The sequence below is a fragment of the Sciurus carolinensis genome, chromosome 5, assembly GCF_902686445.1.
Source record: "Sciurus carolinensis chromosome 5, mSciCar1.2, whole genome shotgun sequence".
Lineage (NCBI taxonomy): Eukaryota > Metazoa > Chordata > Mammalia > Rodentia > Sciuridae > Sciurus > Sciurus carolinensis.
In genome coordinates, this window is record NC_062217.1 from 119,862,776 (window position 1) to 119,878,526 (window position 15,751).

The 15,751-nt window shown below is 33.5% G+C and overlaps 1 protein-coding gene across 4 annotated transcripts in view; it reads right to left on the bottom strand.

The window, feature by feature from the left end:
• Herc4 (HECT and RLD domain containing E3 ubiquitin protein ligase 4) overlaps window positions 1–15,751 on the bottom strand; it is a 116,219-nt gene that overhangs the window by 82,424 nt on the left and 18,044 nt on the right. For all 4 annotated transcript variants that reach the window (XR_007108809.1, XR_007108810.1, XM_047553513.1 and 1 more), the window contains exon 4: window positions 8,281–8,440. Coding sequence is in view for 2 of the 4 variants with exons in the window: in XM_047553513.1 (XP_047409469.1) it covers window positions 8,281–8,440 (160 nt within the window). In the remaining 2 variants the exon portion in view is untranslated. The remainder of the gene's footprint in view (window positions 1–8,280; window positions 8,441–15,751) is intronic.

Genomic DNA, 15,751 nt, shown 5'->3' on the forward strand with positions numbered 1-15,751 from the left:
TACCAAGATTAAACCATGAAAGCAGAAAACCTGAACAGAACAATAACAAGTACTGAGATTGAATCAGTAGGACTAGGGATATAACTCAGTGGTAGAGTGCTTGCCAAGAAAGGCAGGGCCCTGGATTCAATCCTTAGCACACCCAAAAAGAAAAGTCTCCCAGAAAAAAAGCCAGGAACAGATACTCTCACTGCTGAGTAAACCTATGCCAATTCTCTTCTAGTTTTTGTTTTTGTTTATGGCAGTGCTGGGGACTGAACTCGGGAACCAATGCATGTTAGACAGCTCTCTATCACTAAATTATACCCCCAGTCCCCAATTCTTCTTAAATTATTCCAAAAAATTGAAGAGGAAGGAATTCATCCAATACACATTACCCTGACAAGGACACAACAATAACAACAACAAAAATACTATAGAACAATAACTCTGATGAGCATAGATGCACAAATTCTCGACCAAACATTAACAAAGTGAAGATAATGGCACATTAAAAAAGATTCATCCCAGGGATGCAAGGAGGGGTCAACATATATAAATTGATAAATGTGATATACCACATTAACAGAATGAAGGACAAAAGCTGTATGATCATCTTAATAGATGCAGAAAACTCATTTGATAAAATCCAACAAACTGCTGAACCTAAGAGGTATGGAAAAAACATACCTCAGTATAATAAAGATCATAGGTAAAAAGCCAACAGCTGGGCTCAGTATATGGCTTAGTGGTACAGCACTTGCCTAGTATACACAAAGCCCTAGGTCTGATCCAAGCACTGCATCGAAAACAAATTTTAAAAAACCTATCATTCTACTGAAAGGAGAAAACCTGAAAGCTTACTAAGAGCTCAAAACAAGGATGCCCATTTTTGCCCCTTTTATTTAACATAGTACTGGGAATTCCAGCCAGTACTATGTTGAATCAGGCAAGAGAAAGAAACAGAGGGCATCCAAATTGGAAAGAAGGAAATCAATTTGTATCTGTAGATGACATGATCTTATGATATAAAGACCTCCAAAAATAAAGCAAATGTTGTATATGTACATAATGGAATATTACAAAGCCTTAAAGAAGAATAAAATTATGGCATTTTGCAGGTAAATGAGTAGAACAAGAGAAGATCATGCTAAGTGAAATAAGTCAATCCCAAAGGCTGAATGTTTTCTCTGATAAGCAGACGCTGATCCATAGTGGGGGGTAGGTAGGGAAGAATGAAGGAACTTTGGATTACGCAGAGGGGAGTGAAGGGAGGGGTTGGGGTGGTGGGGATGGGAAGGATGGTAGAATGAGACATTATTATCTTATATACATGTATGAAAAAAATCTTTTAAATAAAAAAAGAAATTTAAAAAAGATCTCTAAAAAGTCCAACAAGAAACTATTATAACTAATTAAAGAATTCAGCAAAACTGCAGGATACAAAAATCAACATATAAAAATCAGTAGTGCTGGCTGGGCATGATGGCACACTCCTGTAACCCCAGAGACTAGGGAGGCTGAGGTAGAGGATTACAAGTTTGAGGCCAGGCTCAGCAACTTAGCAAGACCCTGTCTCAAAATAAAAAATAGTTAAGTAAAAATTATAAGGGAGCTGGGGATGTCTTTCAGTGGTAGAGAACCCCTAGTTTCTATCCCCAGTACCAGAAAAAAAAAAAAAAAAAAAAAAAAATATATATATATATATATAAAAACAGAAGCACTGCTACATGTGTCAACAAAAACTACCTGAAATGGACATCAAGAAATTCCAAATTTTCTCTCTCACTCACACACACACACACTCTCTCTCTCTCTCTCTCTCTAAGGACATCTGAGTTCATGATTTAGGAAAAAACAAAATACTGTTAAAATTTCCATGTCATTCAAAATGATCTATGCATTCATTCAGTGTAATCCCAATCAATTTATCAATGACATTTTTCAAGTAACTACAAAAAACAATGCTAAAATGTATATGGAACCACAAAAAAAATTCCAAACAGCCAAAGCAATCTTCAGCGAAAGCAACAAAAAAGGAGCTATTATACTACCCAATGTCAAAGTATATTACAATACTATAGTCATCCCAAAAGCATGTTTCTGAAATAAAAACAGACACAGAGGTCATTGAAACAGGATAGAAAGCTATAGTCAACATTCAATGTGCTAAAAATATACATTAAACAAAAAGAACAGTCTTTTCATTAAATGAGCACTAAAAAATTGGACATCCACATGCAAAATAAAAATAGACTTCTATCTCACCAGTTACAAAAAAAAACTCAAAATGAACTAAAGATTTAAACTTAATTCATGTGTGATTATATTAAAATGAATCCCTCTCTCATGTATAACTATACTGCACAAATAAAAACATTTAAATATAAGACCCGAAATAATGCAGTACTAGAAGAAAATAGGGGAAATGCTTCAGGACACTGGAATGGGAGAAAATATTTGTGAACTATATATCTGACAAGGGGTTAATACCCAGAACATATAAAGCTCAAAGGCAAATAATCTGATTTTAAAACAGGCAATAGATCTAAATAGACATTTCTCAAAAGAAGACATAAAAATGGCCACCACATATGAAAAAATGCTCAGCTTCACTAATCATTAGGGAAATGCAAATCAAAACCACAATGAGCTATCATCTCACTGCAGTAAGAATGACTGTTATTGAAATGACGGTGCTGACCCGATGAACTTGATGAACACTATTGGTTGGTCTGGTTACATTATAGTTTCAGTGTATTATTGCACAGTACAATGACCATAGATAGTGACTACATAACATCTATCTCAAAAAAAAAATAGAAGGAGGGGCTGAGGATGTAGCTCAGTGGTAGAGCACTTACCCAGCATACACAAAGTTCTGAGTTTAAACCCCAGCACCACAAAAAAATAAAAAAATAAAAAAATAAAAAAGCCTGGAAGAATTTTAATGTTTTTGTCATAAAGAACTGATAAATGTTTGGGGAACTATGGTTAACCTAACTACACAATATATGCATGTACCAAAATACCACAATACCTCATTAATATGCACAAAATGTTGTATGTATTAATTTTTAAAATAAACAACTTTTTAAAAATTCTTTATCAAGTAAAAAAGATATGCTTAATGTTTTTCAATTTTTAAAAGGAGTTAAATGCACTTAACAGGAAAATAAAACAATAAAATTTATAAATAAGTATAAATATATACATATACACAAAGATTCACAATCATCTCTGAAAAGAAAAAAGAACTCAGACCTCTAAAGCAAATATTTTATACAGATTATAAATTTCAATAACTCTAAAGCTTAGAGCATATCAAACATTTAAAATGACTGACATCACTAAAATAATCAATTGTAAAGAACTCAGTCGTTTCTTGAATGAATTTTAAAGTAGTTTGAAATTTTAAGATAAAAATAAATCTTAGAAATCAGATTTCTACATCCTTCTCTTGGGGTATGGCTATTTCTGGGTTAATTAAACACATCTGAATTGCCATTTTGGTCAAAAGTAAAATTTTCTTGACAGTTTGCTAAATAGGACAATATGCTCTAGCATACTCAATGTGTTTAGTACTGTTATATTCTTCTATTTGTTCAATGGAATGTACAATGGCAATTTAGGCAGAAACTAAAAGCAATGCTACTAGTTGGGTTTCTAAAGACAAAATTCCAACCACTGCTAACAAAGACTAGTAAAAATTTTACATTATATAATTAAAATTTTGAAGAACCAGCTGGGCCTAGTGGCACATGCCTATAATCCCATAGTTCAAGAGACTGAAGCAGGAGGATCTTGAGTCTGAGGCCAGCCTGGGTAACTTAGCAAGATCTTGTCTCAAATAAAAAGGCCTTGGGATGTCAGAGATAGAACTCAGGTAGACCACCAAGCCTGGCAAAAGATTATGAGCTTTCGTTGTTTGTTTTTGTTTATTAGGAATAATGAAGATTTCACCATAGTTTTAAATGGAAAAAAACAAATAAAAGATCTTAACCCCCTTAAAAAAAAAAAAAGAACTCAGGTAGAATACGGCCCTGCATTCAATCCCCTTTCCAAAAAAGGAAAAAGAAAAATTGAGGAAACAAAGCATTAAATATTTTTCCCATAAAACACCAAGCCTATAATCCCAGCAGCCTGGGAGGCTGTGATAGGAAGATCAAAAGTTCAAAGCCAGCCTCAGCAAAAGAGAGGTGCTAAGCAACTCAGTGAGACCCTGTCTCTAAATAACATACAAAATAGGTCTGGGGATGTGGCTCAGTAGTCAAGTGCTCCTGAGTTCAATCCCTGGTACAAAAAAAAGGAAAAAACACACAATGAATAGGGCTGGGGTCCTAGCTCAGTGGTAGAGCACTTGCCTAGCACATGTGAGGCACTGGATTCAGTCCTAGCACCACACAAAAACAAATAAATATAACAAAGGTATTGTGTCCATCCACAACTTAAACACACACACACACAAATGAACAATTTTCTTTTCCCAGGTAAATAGTAACTCTCCTAGTAATTTTAGGTTTAAGAAAAATCTTAACATTGGAGCTGCTGAAGGTGTATCTCAGGGACAGATGCAACACCTGCATGGCATGTATGAGGTCCTAGGTTCAATTCCTAAAACTGTCAAAAAAAAAATTATTTTTAAACCTTAGCACCAAGTCTTTCTTCAACTTTGCAAAATTTAGGCTAACAAATTATCTAGTTTCTACCGTAAGAAATACACTGGACTGGGGGTATAGCTCAGAGGTAGCTTACCTAGCATACGAAAGGTCTAGGTTCAATCCCCAGTACTGCCAAAACAAAAAAAAATTTTTCCTTTTAATCTAAAATGTTTCTTAATTTTCAAGTATTAAAATTAGGAAGAGATTATAAAATATTTTAAATGATCAAGTAAATAAAATTTCTGAACAAGATGACAATTTGAACATGTTTAATTAGTCCAGAAATAGTTATATATGAGAATTATCACTGCTATCATTCTCCTATAATTTTTGCTGATAGTCTGAGAGGCTGGACTTTAAAATAATAAACTACAAGTTTACTATCAACAACTTTTTCTAAGATTTGTAAGGAAAATTACGTACTCCCCTTGTTTAAAAAAAGATAGTAAACCAGGCACAGCAGTGTACATCTATAATCCCAGCTACTCAGGAGGCTGAGGGAGGAGGATCACAATATGAGGCCAGCCTCTTCAACTTAGACTGTCTCAAAAGAAGAAAAAAAAAAAAAAAGGACGGGGGATATAGTTCAGAGGCAAAGTACCCCTGGGTTAAATCCTCAGTACCAAAAAAAAAAAAAAAGAAAGAAACATAAAATTAGATTTAAGCTTTTTTCTAAGCTTTTTTCTATATACAAATATTAAGTTCTAAATTTAAAAAAAAATCTACCTAGAAATGCAAGTCTACAGGGATCACTAAAGGTGATCTGATTGACTAATTTCAGACTTTCCCTAAATAGTAGTGGCTGCAAAACGACACAAAATTATAAGTAGGAAAAAAATTAGCCAACTAGTAAGAATTTCAGATATAACCTATTTATTATTATCACATTCTTTAATTTGAAGTGTTGCTTAATTTTCATATTCTTATCTGCAAGTATGAATATAGTTTTAGGATCTGGAAATGTACGTAGTGGTAAAGCACACGACTATCACACATGAGGCCTTGAGGAGGATCACCAGCACCAAGCCAAAACAAAATTTTTTTTTTTTTTTTATCAAGAAAGAAGTATCCTGCCAATGCCAGGAGTGGTAGTATATTCCTGTAATCCCAGCAGCTCAGGAGGCTGAGACAGAAAGATTTAAGAGTTCAAAGCCAACCTCAGCAAAAGCGAGGTGCTAAGTAACTTAGTGAGACCCTATCTCTAAATAAAATACAAAAAAAGGCTGGGAATGTGGCTTAGTGGGCAAGTGCCCGAGTTCAATCCCCAATACCACAAAAAAAAAAAAGGAAGAAAGGAAAAGAAAGTAATATCCTACCAGTATTGTACACATCAGTAATCCCAGCTACTCAGGAGGCTGAGGGTAGCAAGTTCAAGGTCAGCTTAGGCAACTTAGTGAGACCCTCTCAAAATCAAAACAAAGGGGTGGAAATGTAGCTCAGTGGTAGAGGGCTTCCCTAGCATTCATGAGGCCCTAGATTCAATCCTCTGTAGTGGGGGAGGGGGAAAGTAGCCTAATGTCAATCTTCAGTTTTCTGATTATCATATGAAAATTTATAAACACTAATTTTTAGAAATCCTCTTACAGATAATATATATGAAACCTACAAACTGGTTGAACATTTGGTACCTAGAAAAGACCTTGTATCTAAAAAAATGATTTGGTACCTAAAATTTAAAAATAAAAATCAGGTAGTCTTTTATAAAACATAGTATCAGTGAAAATTATGAATATGTTCATACAAATTAGATCCAATACATAAAAATTTGAAAACCTGAGAAGGATGAACAGTATAAACACCTAAGTTAATACAGATGTTTAACATACAAAACCAGACATTTAAACAACAGAACTCAATTCTTTTTCAGGTAGCTCAATAGCAGAGTCCTTGACTAACATGCATGAGGTCTTGAGTTTGATCCCCAGCACTGTGAAATCAATAGGCAATCTTCAAATAAAATTCTCACATAATAAAACTATCTCCATATAATTAGCTTCTTTCCACTTATTATTTCATCTACATAGTACTGACTAAAATCCTTCATGCCAGAAGTAAACGGCAACAAAATGAGGATTATGCAACTGGTAAGGTAAAAATAAGGGAAACTAGAAAGCTTTGCATGAATCATGGTTTTGAGAAAATTGACTCAGAAGATCTAACATGTAAGTCCTTTTCCATTCAAAAAACACAAACTTTTTTTAAACCTTACCTTAAAAATTCTGTTCTACAACAATTACTTTGAAGAAGAAATGAAAATAGTAGAAGGTTAAGTTAAATGTAAGGTCACTATTTCTACAGATGCTCTACATTATCCAGTTAATAACCATCTGGTTGTAAATTACCATTTTCTGAAAGAAGTTAAAAACTGAAATGTCTAAGGAAATTCAGTTTACTTAGATTAGTGAAAAATGTTTTTCTCCCAACAGCACCATCATTAAGGGACACCATAAGCAAACTGGGAATTGTATTATTTAGTTGTTACTGCAGAAGAAACAACAGGGACCAAATTTGAGGAATTTTGCAGGATTTGTTACATGTTCAATAGGGAAAAACCTGTGAATGTGATATATCCGAGTTTCAATGCGTAGTTCAATAATAGAACAAACGTAAAATGTCAAACTGCAAATTCCTGTTCTGAAATGTATCAGCTCCAGTGCTGCACTTTATCCTAGTAGTTGCACTTTTTTTTTTTTTGGAGGCACTGGGGATTGAACCCAGGGCCTCAGACAGTATACTAGGCTAGTGCTTCACCACTGAGCTGCATCCCCAGCCCTGTCACAAACTATTCTTAAATCAAACAAACCTTATCAATGTTAAAAACCAAAACACATAAGTATGTGTAAAAAAAATTTTTACCTAGAATAAATCTAAAAACAGTTGTAAGAATACCTGAGGGTTCCCTGGAGAGTTCTTTTGTCCCTATTAACTATTACCAGGAAGAAAGAACAAAAGGGTTTAAAGAGGCCAGAATTTGTATAATTCAAAAATCTATGTTCAAGTTAGTAACTTATGTATCTTAAGAAATAAATACTTCTTTTTAAGTCTTTACATTTTTATCTAGATTTGTTCGTGCTTTCAGTTTTTAGTATTAAAACAATAATTGTGTCCTATATAATTCTGTAAGACTACAACACTGATCAAGCATTTTAAAATTATGAAATAATTCTGCAATTCTAAGTTAATAATATAAATTATGATTATTGTTATGTAAAAAAAGTGGAAAGCAAATTCTTTTTATAATAAGCACATTTAGACTTCCCATATTCAATAAAAACCACACTGAAAAAAGATTATCATGAACCAAATGCCATTTAATAAATCAACAGTTGGGATATTCGAGATAATATATTTATTTAGTTTAAACCAGTCCATGGTACTAAAAGAAAAATTATCATACAGAAGGAATTCCCTGTCCCTTTTCTTTACAAACATAAAATCTGTCGATTCTGAAGAACATAAGAATATATAAAAGTAATCGATCAATAGCTCAACCCAAATTTAGTTTACCTAGAAAATTCTGAAAGGATTCAAAGGACAGAAATAATCAGATGACAATGTTTACATGCTCACAGTAAGCAGAATGATTTAAATAAACATATTATAAAAAGATTAAGGACCTCTTTGTGGTCACCTTTGTTACCTGGGTACTCTGATACATTCCTCTGATCCTAGTAGGCCAAGTTGTCCATCAGAATCGAGACCCCAAGCATACACCTGGCCCTTGTCATTAAGTGCTAAAGTATGAGCTTCTCCACATGAAACAGCTACGATATTTTGGGCATCCAGGGCAACAACCTGCTCTACAGAACACAAGTCAAGAAGAGAGACATTACATTCTAGTTTTGAACTTCCAAAGAGAATATATTCAATCTTCATTTTATACTTAAAAAAAAAAAAAAAAAGCTAAGGTAATGCTTAAAAACACACTAAAAATAACCAGTTATTTTGAAAAATCTAATAAATTCATGCTCTATATGTACTACTTGTTGTGGTAAAACATAATATTCTGAGTGGATTATGCCATATAATGTTAAGAGTTCTGAACATATTGGGAAAGAAGAGTTCATAAAGATTCTCTCAGAATGTATACTCCATTCAAAATCATTAATAATAAAGAGTCTAGGTAAAAAAGAAATCATTTAAATAACTTGGCTGTTTGATTTTAACAATAAAATCACAATTGACCCACATAAAAACATGCAGACACTGCAGTGAAGGGATTCTGAAATTAATGAAATAATCTGAATAGGTAATTTTTTAATGAAAATAACTTCTTTACATATCTCATTTTTAAAAAAGCATCTGTGCAATATGCTGAGTAAATAAAAGAATGGCAACATGGCCGTAACTGAAAGGTTCTTTTATGGACTGCCATTTTAACATTCACAAATATGAAACTCTGTTGTGTGGTTAAAATGTGTTCAAGTTTTAAGCCAGAAATTAATTTAAAATACTGGACCTTCAACAGACTGTAAAGGAGCCAGCTAGTGACAAATCAGTAGGGAAACTGTTTCTCTAATCTCCTTAGTTTCCTTGAGATGTGCAACGTTTGTCAGTGTTTCACTAGTACCAGTACAAGTTTATTTTTTCAATGTCATTTAAAATATTGTTTAGTTTAATAAGACTTCAATAAACTAAAAGCCTAGTGTCAAAAAATGATTAAAACTGAATCAATTAGGGTTTCTTGGCACATTTTAACTCCATTTATAAATGTAGCCATTCAATAATGAAACAAACTATAAGAGGAGTTTACATTCTTTCATTTAGAGCAATTCAAATTGTATCTGGATTATTATAATTTGCATTTTGGAGTGGGAGGTTAGCCCTCCATATCCTCTAAGAAACTGTACAACTCTAATGATTTATGGCTTTAAATACTTACCTTGAAGTACTGAGTTAATAACTAAAAGCTGATGACCAGCACACTGAAGTTCATTACTCTTAATCTCATTTTTATATGTAATCTGAATGTTCTTATAAAATTATATTGTAGAAACACACACACAAAAAAGGAAAACAAGATAAAACAACATTGTCTCCCCTACACACACCAAAAAAAAAAATCAGGAAAATGGACTTGGAATCATCTGCTTATATCAAAACATTCCCATAAACTTAGTTATGAAGAAAAAAGTGAAACTTATAAAAGATCTTATCTCTCACAAAGGCTCCCAAAATAAATAAATTTCTCTCCAGAACAATCCTCAAAGTAGCAAAAAAAAAAAAAAAAAAAAAGGTGAGTAAGACTAACTGGTTCGCCAATAAAAAAATTAAGAGTACTTAAATTAGCAGTGGCTGTAAAATCAAAGTGAAGGAAATAAAGAATGATCATTTATAGCAAATCTTCAACATCATTATTAACACTGTTATATACTTCTTGTGCTTCAGACACTACATACAAAAAAATGAATAAAACAGTTCTGATCCTCAAGGAGTTCACAATTTGTGGATAAACAGGTGAAATAAGGATGTAATTAAAGGTAAGACAGACAAAAGACAAATAGGAACAACAGATACTTATGTAAGCCTTAAAAACATTAGGAAAAATTTTGGAGGCAGTAATTCTTAAGCTAGGTCATTAGCTAAAGAGAGAGAGGAGATTACATGTACCCATTTGAGGAATTAAAATTATTTGCTATAGCAAAACTAACTATAAAAGCAAAGTTGAGAGCCTGATAAGAAAAATGAGGGGGAAAAATGTTCCTCATCTGGACAAAACTAATCTCCACAATTTTTAAAGACTTCTGAGGGGGGAAAAAAGATCCATAATTCACATCAGTGGGTAAAAGATGTGTACTGAAAGTTCACAAAAAAGTAGAAACAGCCCTTAATCATGTACATTTCTTTCATGTACATTACTTTCAATCAAAGTTGTTCAACTTCACTAATGAAAGATGAACATTCAAACTACACTGAGAAGCCAACGATATACTTTTCTTTATGGGCTGTCAATAAAGTTTATCAAGAGAACATGTTAAGTAACAAAGTAAAGGAAAATATTTACCAAAGACAGCTGTTAAAGGATTTATGGAAAATATACATAGATTGAAATTCAACAGTAAGAATACAAAGCAACTCAATTACAAAATAGCAAAAGACCCAGACAGGTATCTCACCAAGGAAGACGGACAGATGGCAAGTAGGCATAAGAGCAGATGGTACAACACTGGATGCCATATGGGAATTGCAAATTAAAACAATGAAATACCATTACACACCTATTAGAATAACCAAAATCTATAATACTGACAAGACCAAATTCTGGCCAGGATATGAAACAACTTGAGTTCTCATTCATTGGTGGGGGGAATGCAAAATGGTATATACCGCAACTATGGGAAATAATTTGGTGGATTCTTACAAACTATAATCAATCAAACGCATGATCCTATAATCAATCCTATAAAAAAATCGCATTCCTTGGTACTTATTCGAACTATGTCCACACAAAAATCCACATATGGATGTTTATAGCAGCTTTAATCATAACTGCTGAAACTTGGAAGCATACAAAAATAACCTTCATAGTTAAATGGATAACAAACATTGGTACATCCTGAAAACAAGAGTATTTATTCAATGCTAAAAGGAATGGACTATCAAGCCACAAAGGACACGGAATAAACCTAAATACATATTACTAAGTAAAAGAAACCAATCTGAAAAAACCACATACTATGAGAATCCAAATAGATGACATTCTGGAAAAGGCAAAAACTACAGAGACAGTAAAAAGACTGGGCAAGGAAGGGATGAACAGGCAGAGCCCTGAGTATTTTTAGGGCAATCAAATTATTTTGCATGATACTACAGGTGGATGCACACCACTATGTTTATTAAAACCTTTAGAACAAGTCACACTAAGAGTAAATCAGAGGTAAACTATGGAATTTGGTGATAACAACATATTGATGTATGTTTGTTGATTATAACAAATGCACATTGTGATGCAGGATATCAACAGTGAAGAGGCAGTCCACGTGTGGGTTTGGGGATAAGAGTATATGGGAACAGTCAATGTTGCTGTCAACCTAATATTGCTATCAAATAAAACTTATTTTTTAAAAAGCTTGTTTTCAAAAAGAATCCCACATACCTAGATACCAGTTTTCATTTTGAGGAAAGGCACACTTGCATATTATTAGTGGGAGTACAAAATAGAACCACTTCTATGGAGAAAATATGGCACTCTCTAACAAAACATATGAGTTTTTCCTTTACACCTACTAATTCTATTTCCAGGAATTTATCCTACAGACACATCTAAGAACATGTGTGTGTGTGCACGTGCATGTGTTTATTTGCAATACTATGTAAGAGTAAAAGACTAAAAATTCTCTAAGTATCATAAAAGGATTCCATCCACACACGGAACAGTACTACTGGTGAGGTATACTAAAGTAATGCAAACTTTACTTTGCATTCTGATATGTAAAGCTCTCCCAGGATATGTTATCAAGATGGGGTGGGGGTGTCAACACAGAATAATACACAATGCTATTTTATGTATAAGGTAAGGGGGAATAAGAATATATATTTATATTTGCTTATGTCTACATGAAGAAACTTTGGAAAGAAACAAATTAACAAAAATAGTTATCTATAGAGGATACAAGTAAAGGGGGAATTAGCAGTCAAATATAAAAGTTTCTCAATATATATTGCTTTGATCTACCTATGCAAAACAATTTAATTTTTAAAATATCTGGGGGCTATAGGTGTTACTCAGTGGTAAAGCACTTGCATAGCATATGTGAGGCTGCAGATCTGAGCACCAACACTCAAAAATTAATTAAAAATTTAAAATAATTTTTAAAAGTAAAGTCTTAGAGAATTAGTTAAAACAATGTATTAGAATCAATATTTTCACTTTATAACTGTTCTGAGCACTTTATCCTTTTCTGCACACTAAAAAAAAAAAACCTCTAAATAATTTTGGTACTTTCAGAATTCTATCCCATTAAATTATTGAGATATCTATTTTGAAAAACAGGTAACTACTTCAGAAATTGAAATACTAGGAAAAGAAATAAGATAAAACTGAAGAATTAAAAGTTATCCATATTGGAAAGGAAGAAGTTAAATATCTCTATTTGCAGATGATATGATCCTTTATGTAGAAAAATCCCCCCAAAAGACAAAAATAAAACCCTGTTAAGACATAATAAAGGATTCAGTCAAGTTGAAGAATACAAATATCAACATACAAAATTCAGCAGCTTTTCCATACAAAAATAATGACCTAAGCCAGGTTTGGTGGCACACACCTGCAATCCCAGGAACTTGGGAGGCTGAGGCAGGAATATGGCAAATCTGAGGCCAGCCTCAGCAACTGAGGCCCTAAGCAACTTAGTGAGACTCTGTCCCAAAATAAAAAAGACTAAGAAGTAGTTCAGTAGCAAAGAAACCCTGGGTTAATCCCTAGTAATAAAAAAAAATTTTTAAATAATTTAATGACCTAGCTGAAGCCAGGCATGGCAGCACATGCCTATAATTCCAGCAACTCAGGAGGCTGAGGCAAGAGGATTGTAAGTTCAGTCTCAGCAACTTAGCAAGACCCTGTCTCAAAATTAAAAAAAAAAGGGGGGGGGGGGCAGCTAGGGATGTGGTTCAGTGGTTAGGCACCCCTGGGTTCAATCCCCAATACCTCTCCCCCAAAAGTGACCTAGCTAAAAAAGAAATCAAGAAAACAGTCCCAATATGGTAGCATCAAAATTATAATAATAAAAATGCCCAATAATAAATTTAACCAAGGAGGTAAAAAAATTGTCCACTGAAAACTATAAAACATTGATTAAAAAAAAAAGAACATAGAAAGAAAAAACAGAAAGATATCCCATATTAAATGGACAAGAAGAATGCACATACTAACCAAAATCCATTGGTTTTCTTGAAACAGAAGAAACAACGTTTAAATTCATATGAAGACACACAGACAAAAATCAAAAACAGAGTTAATACTGAGAAAGAAAAACAAAGTTGGTAGCATCACACTTTCTGAATTAAAATTACATTACAAACCAGGCACTATGGTGCACACCTGTAACCCCAGCTACTTGGAGAATGAGAAGGGAGGATCACAAATGTGAGGCCAGGCTCAGCAACTTGACATCAGTGGTAGAGTGCTTGCCTAGCATGCAATCAATGAGTTCAATCAATCCTCAGCATCTCAAAATAAGTAAACGAATAAGTAAATAAACAAAAATGAGGATTTTATTCTGAAAAAATAATAATAATAATAAACAAAAAGGGCTGAGACTATAGCTCAGTGGTAAAGTGCTCCTGGGTTCAAAGCTAGCACCAGGGGAAAAAATTATATTACAAAACTACAGTAATCAAAACATTATGGTGCTGGCATAGAAACACAGACCTATGGAACAGAACAGAGAACCCGTAAATAAATCCAAACATACAAAGTCAACTAATTCTCAACAAGGCTAACAAGAAGACATAATGGAATAGATATCTCTTTGATAAATGGTTCAGGGAAAACTGGATTTCATATGTAAACTGGAGACTTATACCATACGCAAAACCAAATCAAAATGGACAATGGTTTTATGGTACTGAAACCATAAAATTCCTAGCAGAGCCAGGCACAGTGATGCACAACTGCAATCCCAGCAGCTCAGGAAACTGAGGCAGGAGAATCAAGAGTTCAAAGTCAACCTCGGCAAAGTGAGGCACTAATAAGCAACTCAGTGAGACCCTGTCTCTAAATAAAATACAAAATAGGGCTGGGGATATGGCTCAGTGACCCTGAGTTCAATCCCCAGTACCCCACCAAAACAAACAAAAAAACTCCTAGAGGAGAACACAGGTGAAAAACTCCTTGATACTGGATTTGGCAATGTTTTTTTTTTTTTGGACATCCTATCAAAAACTCATGCTACAGAAACAAAAATAAGTAAATGGGACTACATCTAACTATAAAATTTCTGCACTGCAAAGGATACAATCAAAAACATGATACAATCAAAAACATGAAAATACAACATATGGACTGGGACAAATAATTGCAAATCACTTATCCGATAGAGGGTTAAGATCACAATTTTATGAAAAACTCTTACAAGTAAATAGGAGGAAAACCAATAACCTGACTTAAAAATGGAAAAAGTACCTGAACAGACATTTCTCCAAAGGGCTAACAGATATAAGGAAAAGGTGATGAAGATGACTAATCATACAGGAAATGCAATTAAAATCACTCTGCATGGGGCTGGGGGTGTAGCTCAGCGGTAGAGTTCAGCACCACATAAATAAATAAATAAAATAAAGATCCATCAACAATTACAAAAATATTTTTTAAAAAATCACTCTGCAATATCACCTCACTCTTGTAAGGGTAGGTATCATCAAAAAGAAATAGCAGGGGCTAGGGAGATAGCTCAGTTGGTAGAATGCTTGCCTTGCAAACACAAGGCCATGAGTTCGACCCCCAGCACCACCAAAAAAAAAAAAAGAAAGAAAGAAAGAAATAGCAAATGTTGGCAAGGATGTGAAGAAAAGGATAGGAATGTAGATTGGTACAGGTACAGGTATTATGGAAAACAATATGGAGATTCCTAAAGAAATTTTTAAAATGTAACTACTATATGACCTAGCAATACCTCTTCTTTGAAAATACCCGAGATGAAATCATCTCATAAAGATAACCACACTCCCATGTTCACTGCAGCTTTATTCACAGTAATCAATATGATATGGCAAAAACCTAAATGCCTACTGACAAATGGATTTTAAAAAGTCACACACACAAACACACACAAAATGGAATATTATTTGACCTCAAAAAAGCCATTATGCAATTATCCTGCCATTTGCCTCACCATGGATAGACCTAGAGGACACTATGCCAAGTGAAATAATCCAGACACAGAAAACATTTTACAATCTCACTTACATGTGGAATAACTTTTTTAAAAAAGAGCTTAAAATACAAGAGAATGAAATAATGATTACCATGGAAGAGGTAAATAAGGAGATATAGGTCAAAGGAAGTAACAGCAGATACACAGGATGAAGAAAGTCTAGAGATCATACATACAAAATGAGGACTAAAGTTAATAAAATTCTATTATAGTAAGGATTTTTGTTAAATAAGTAGA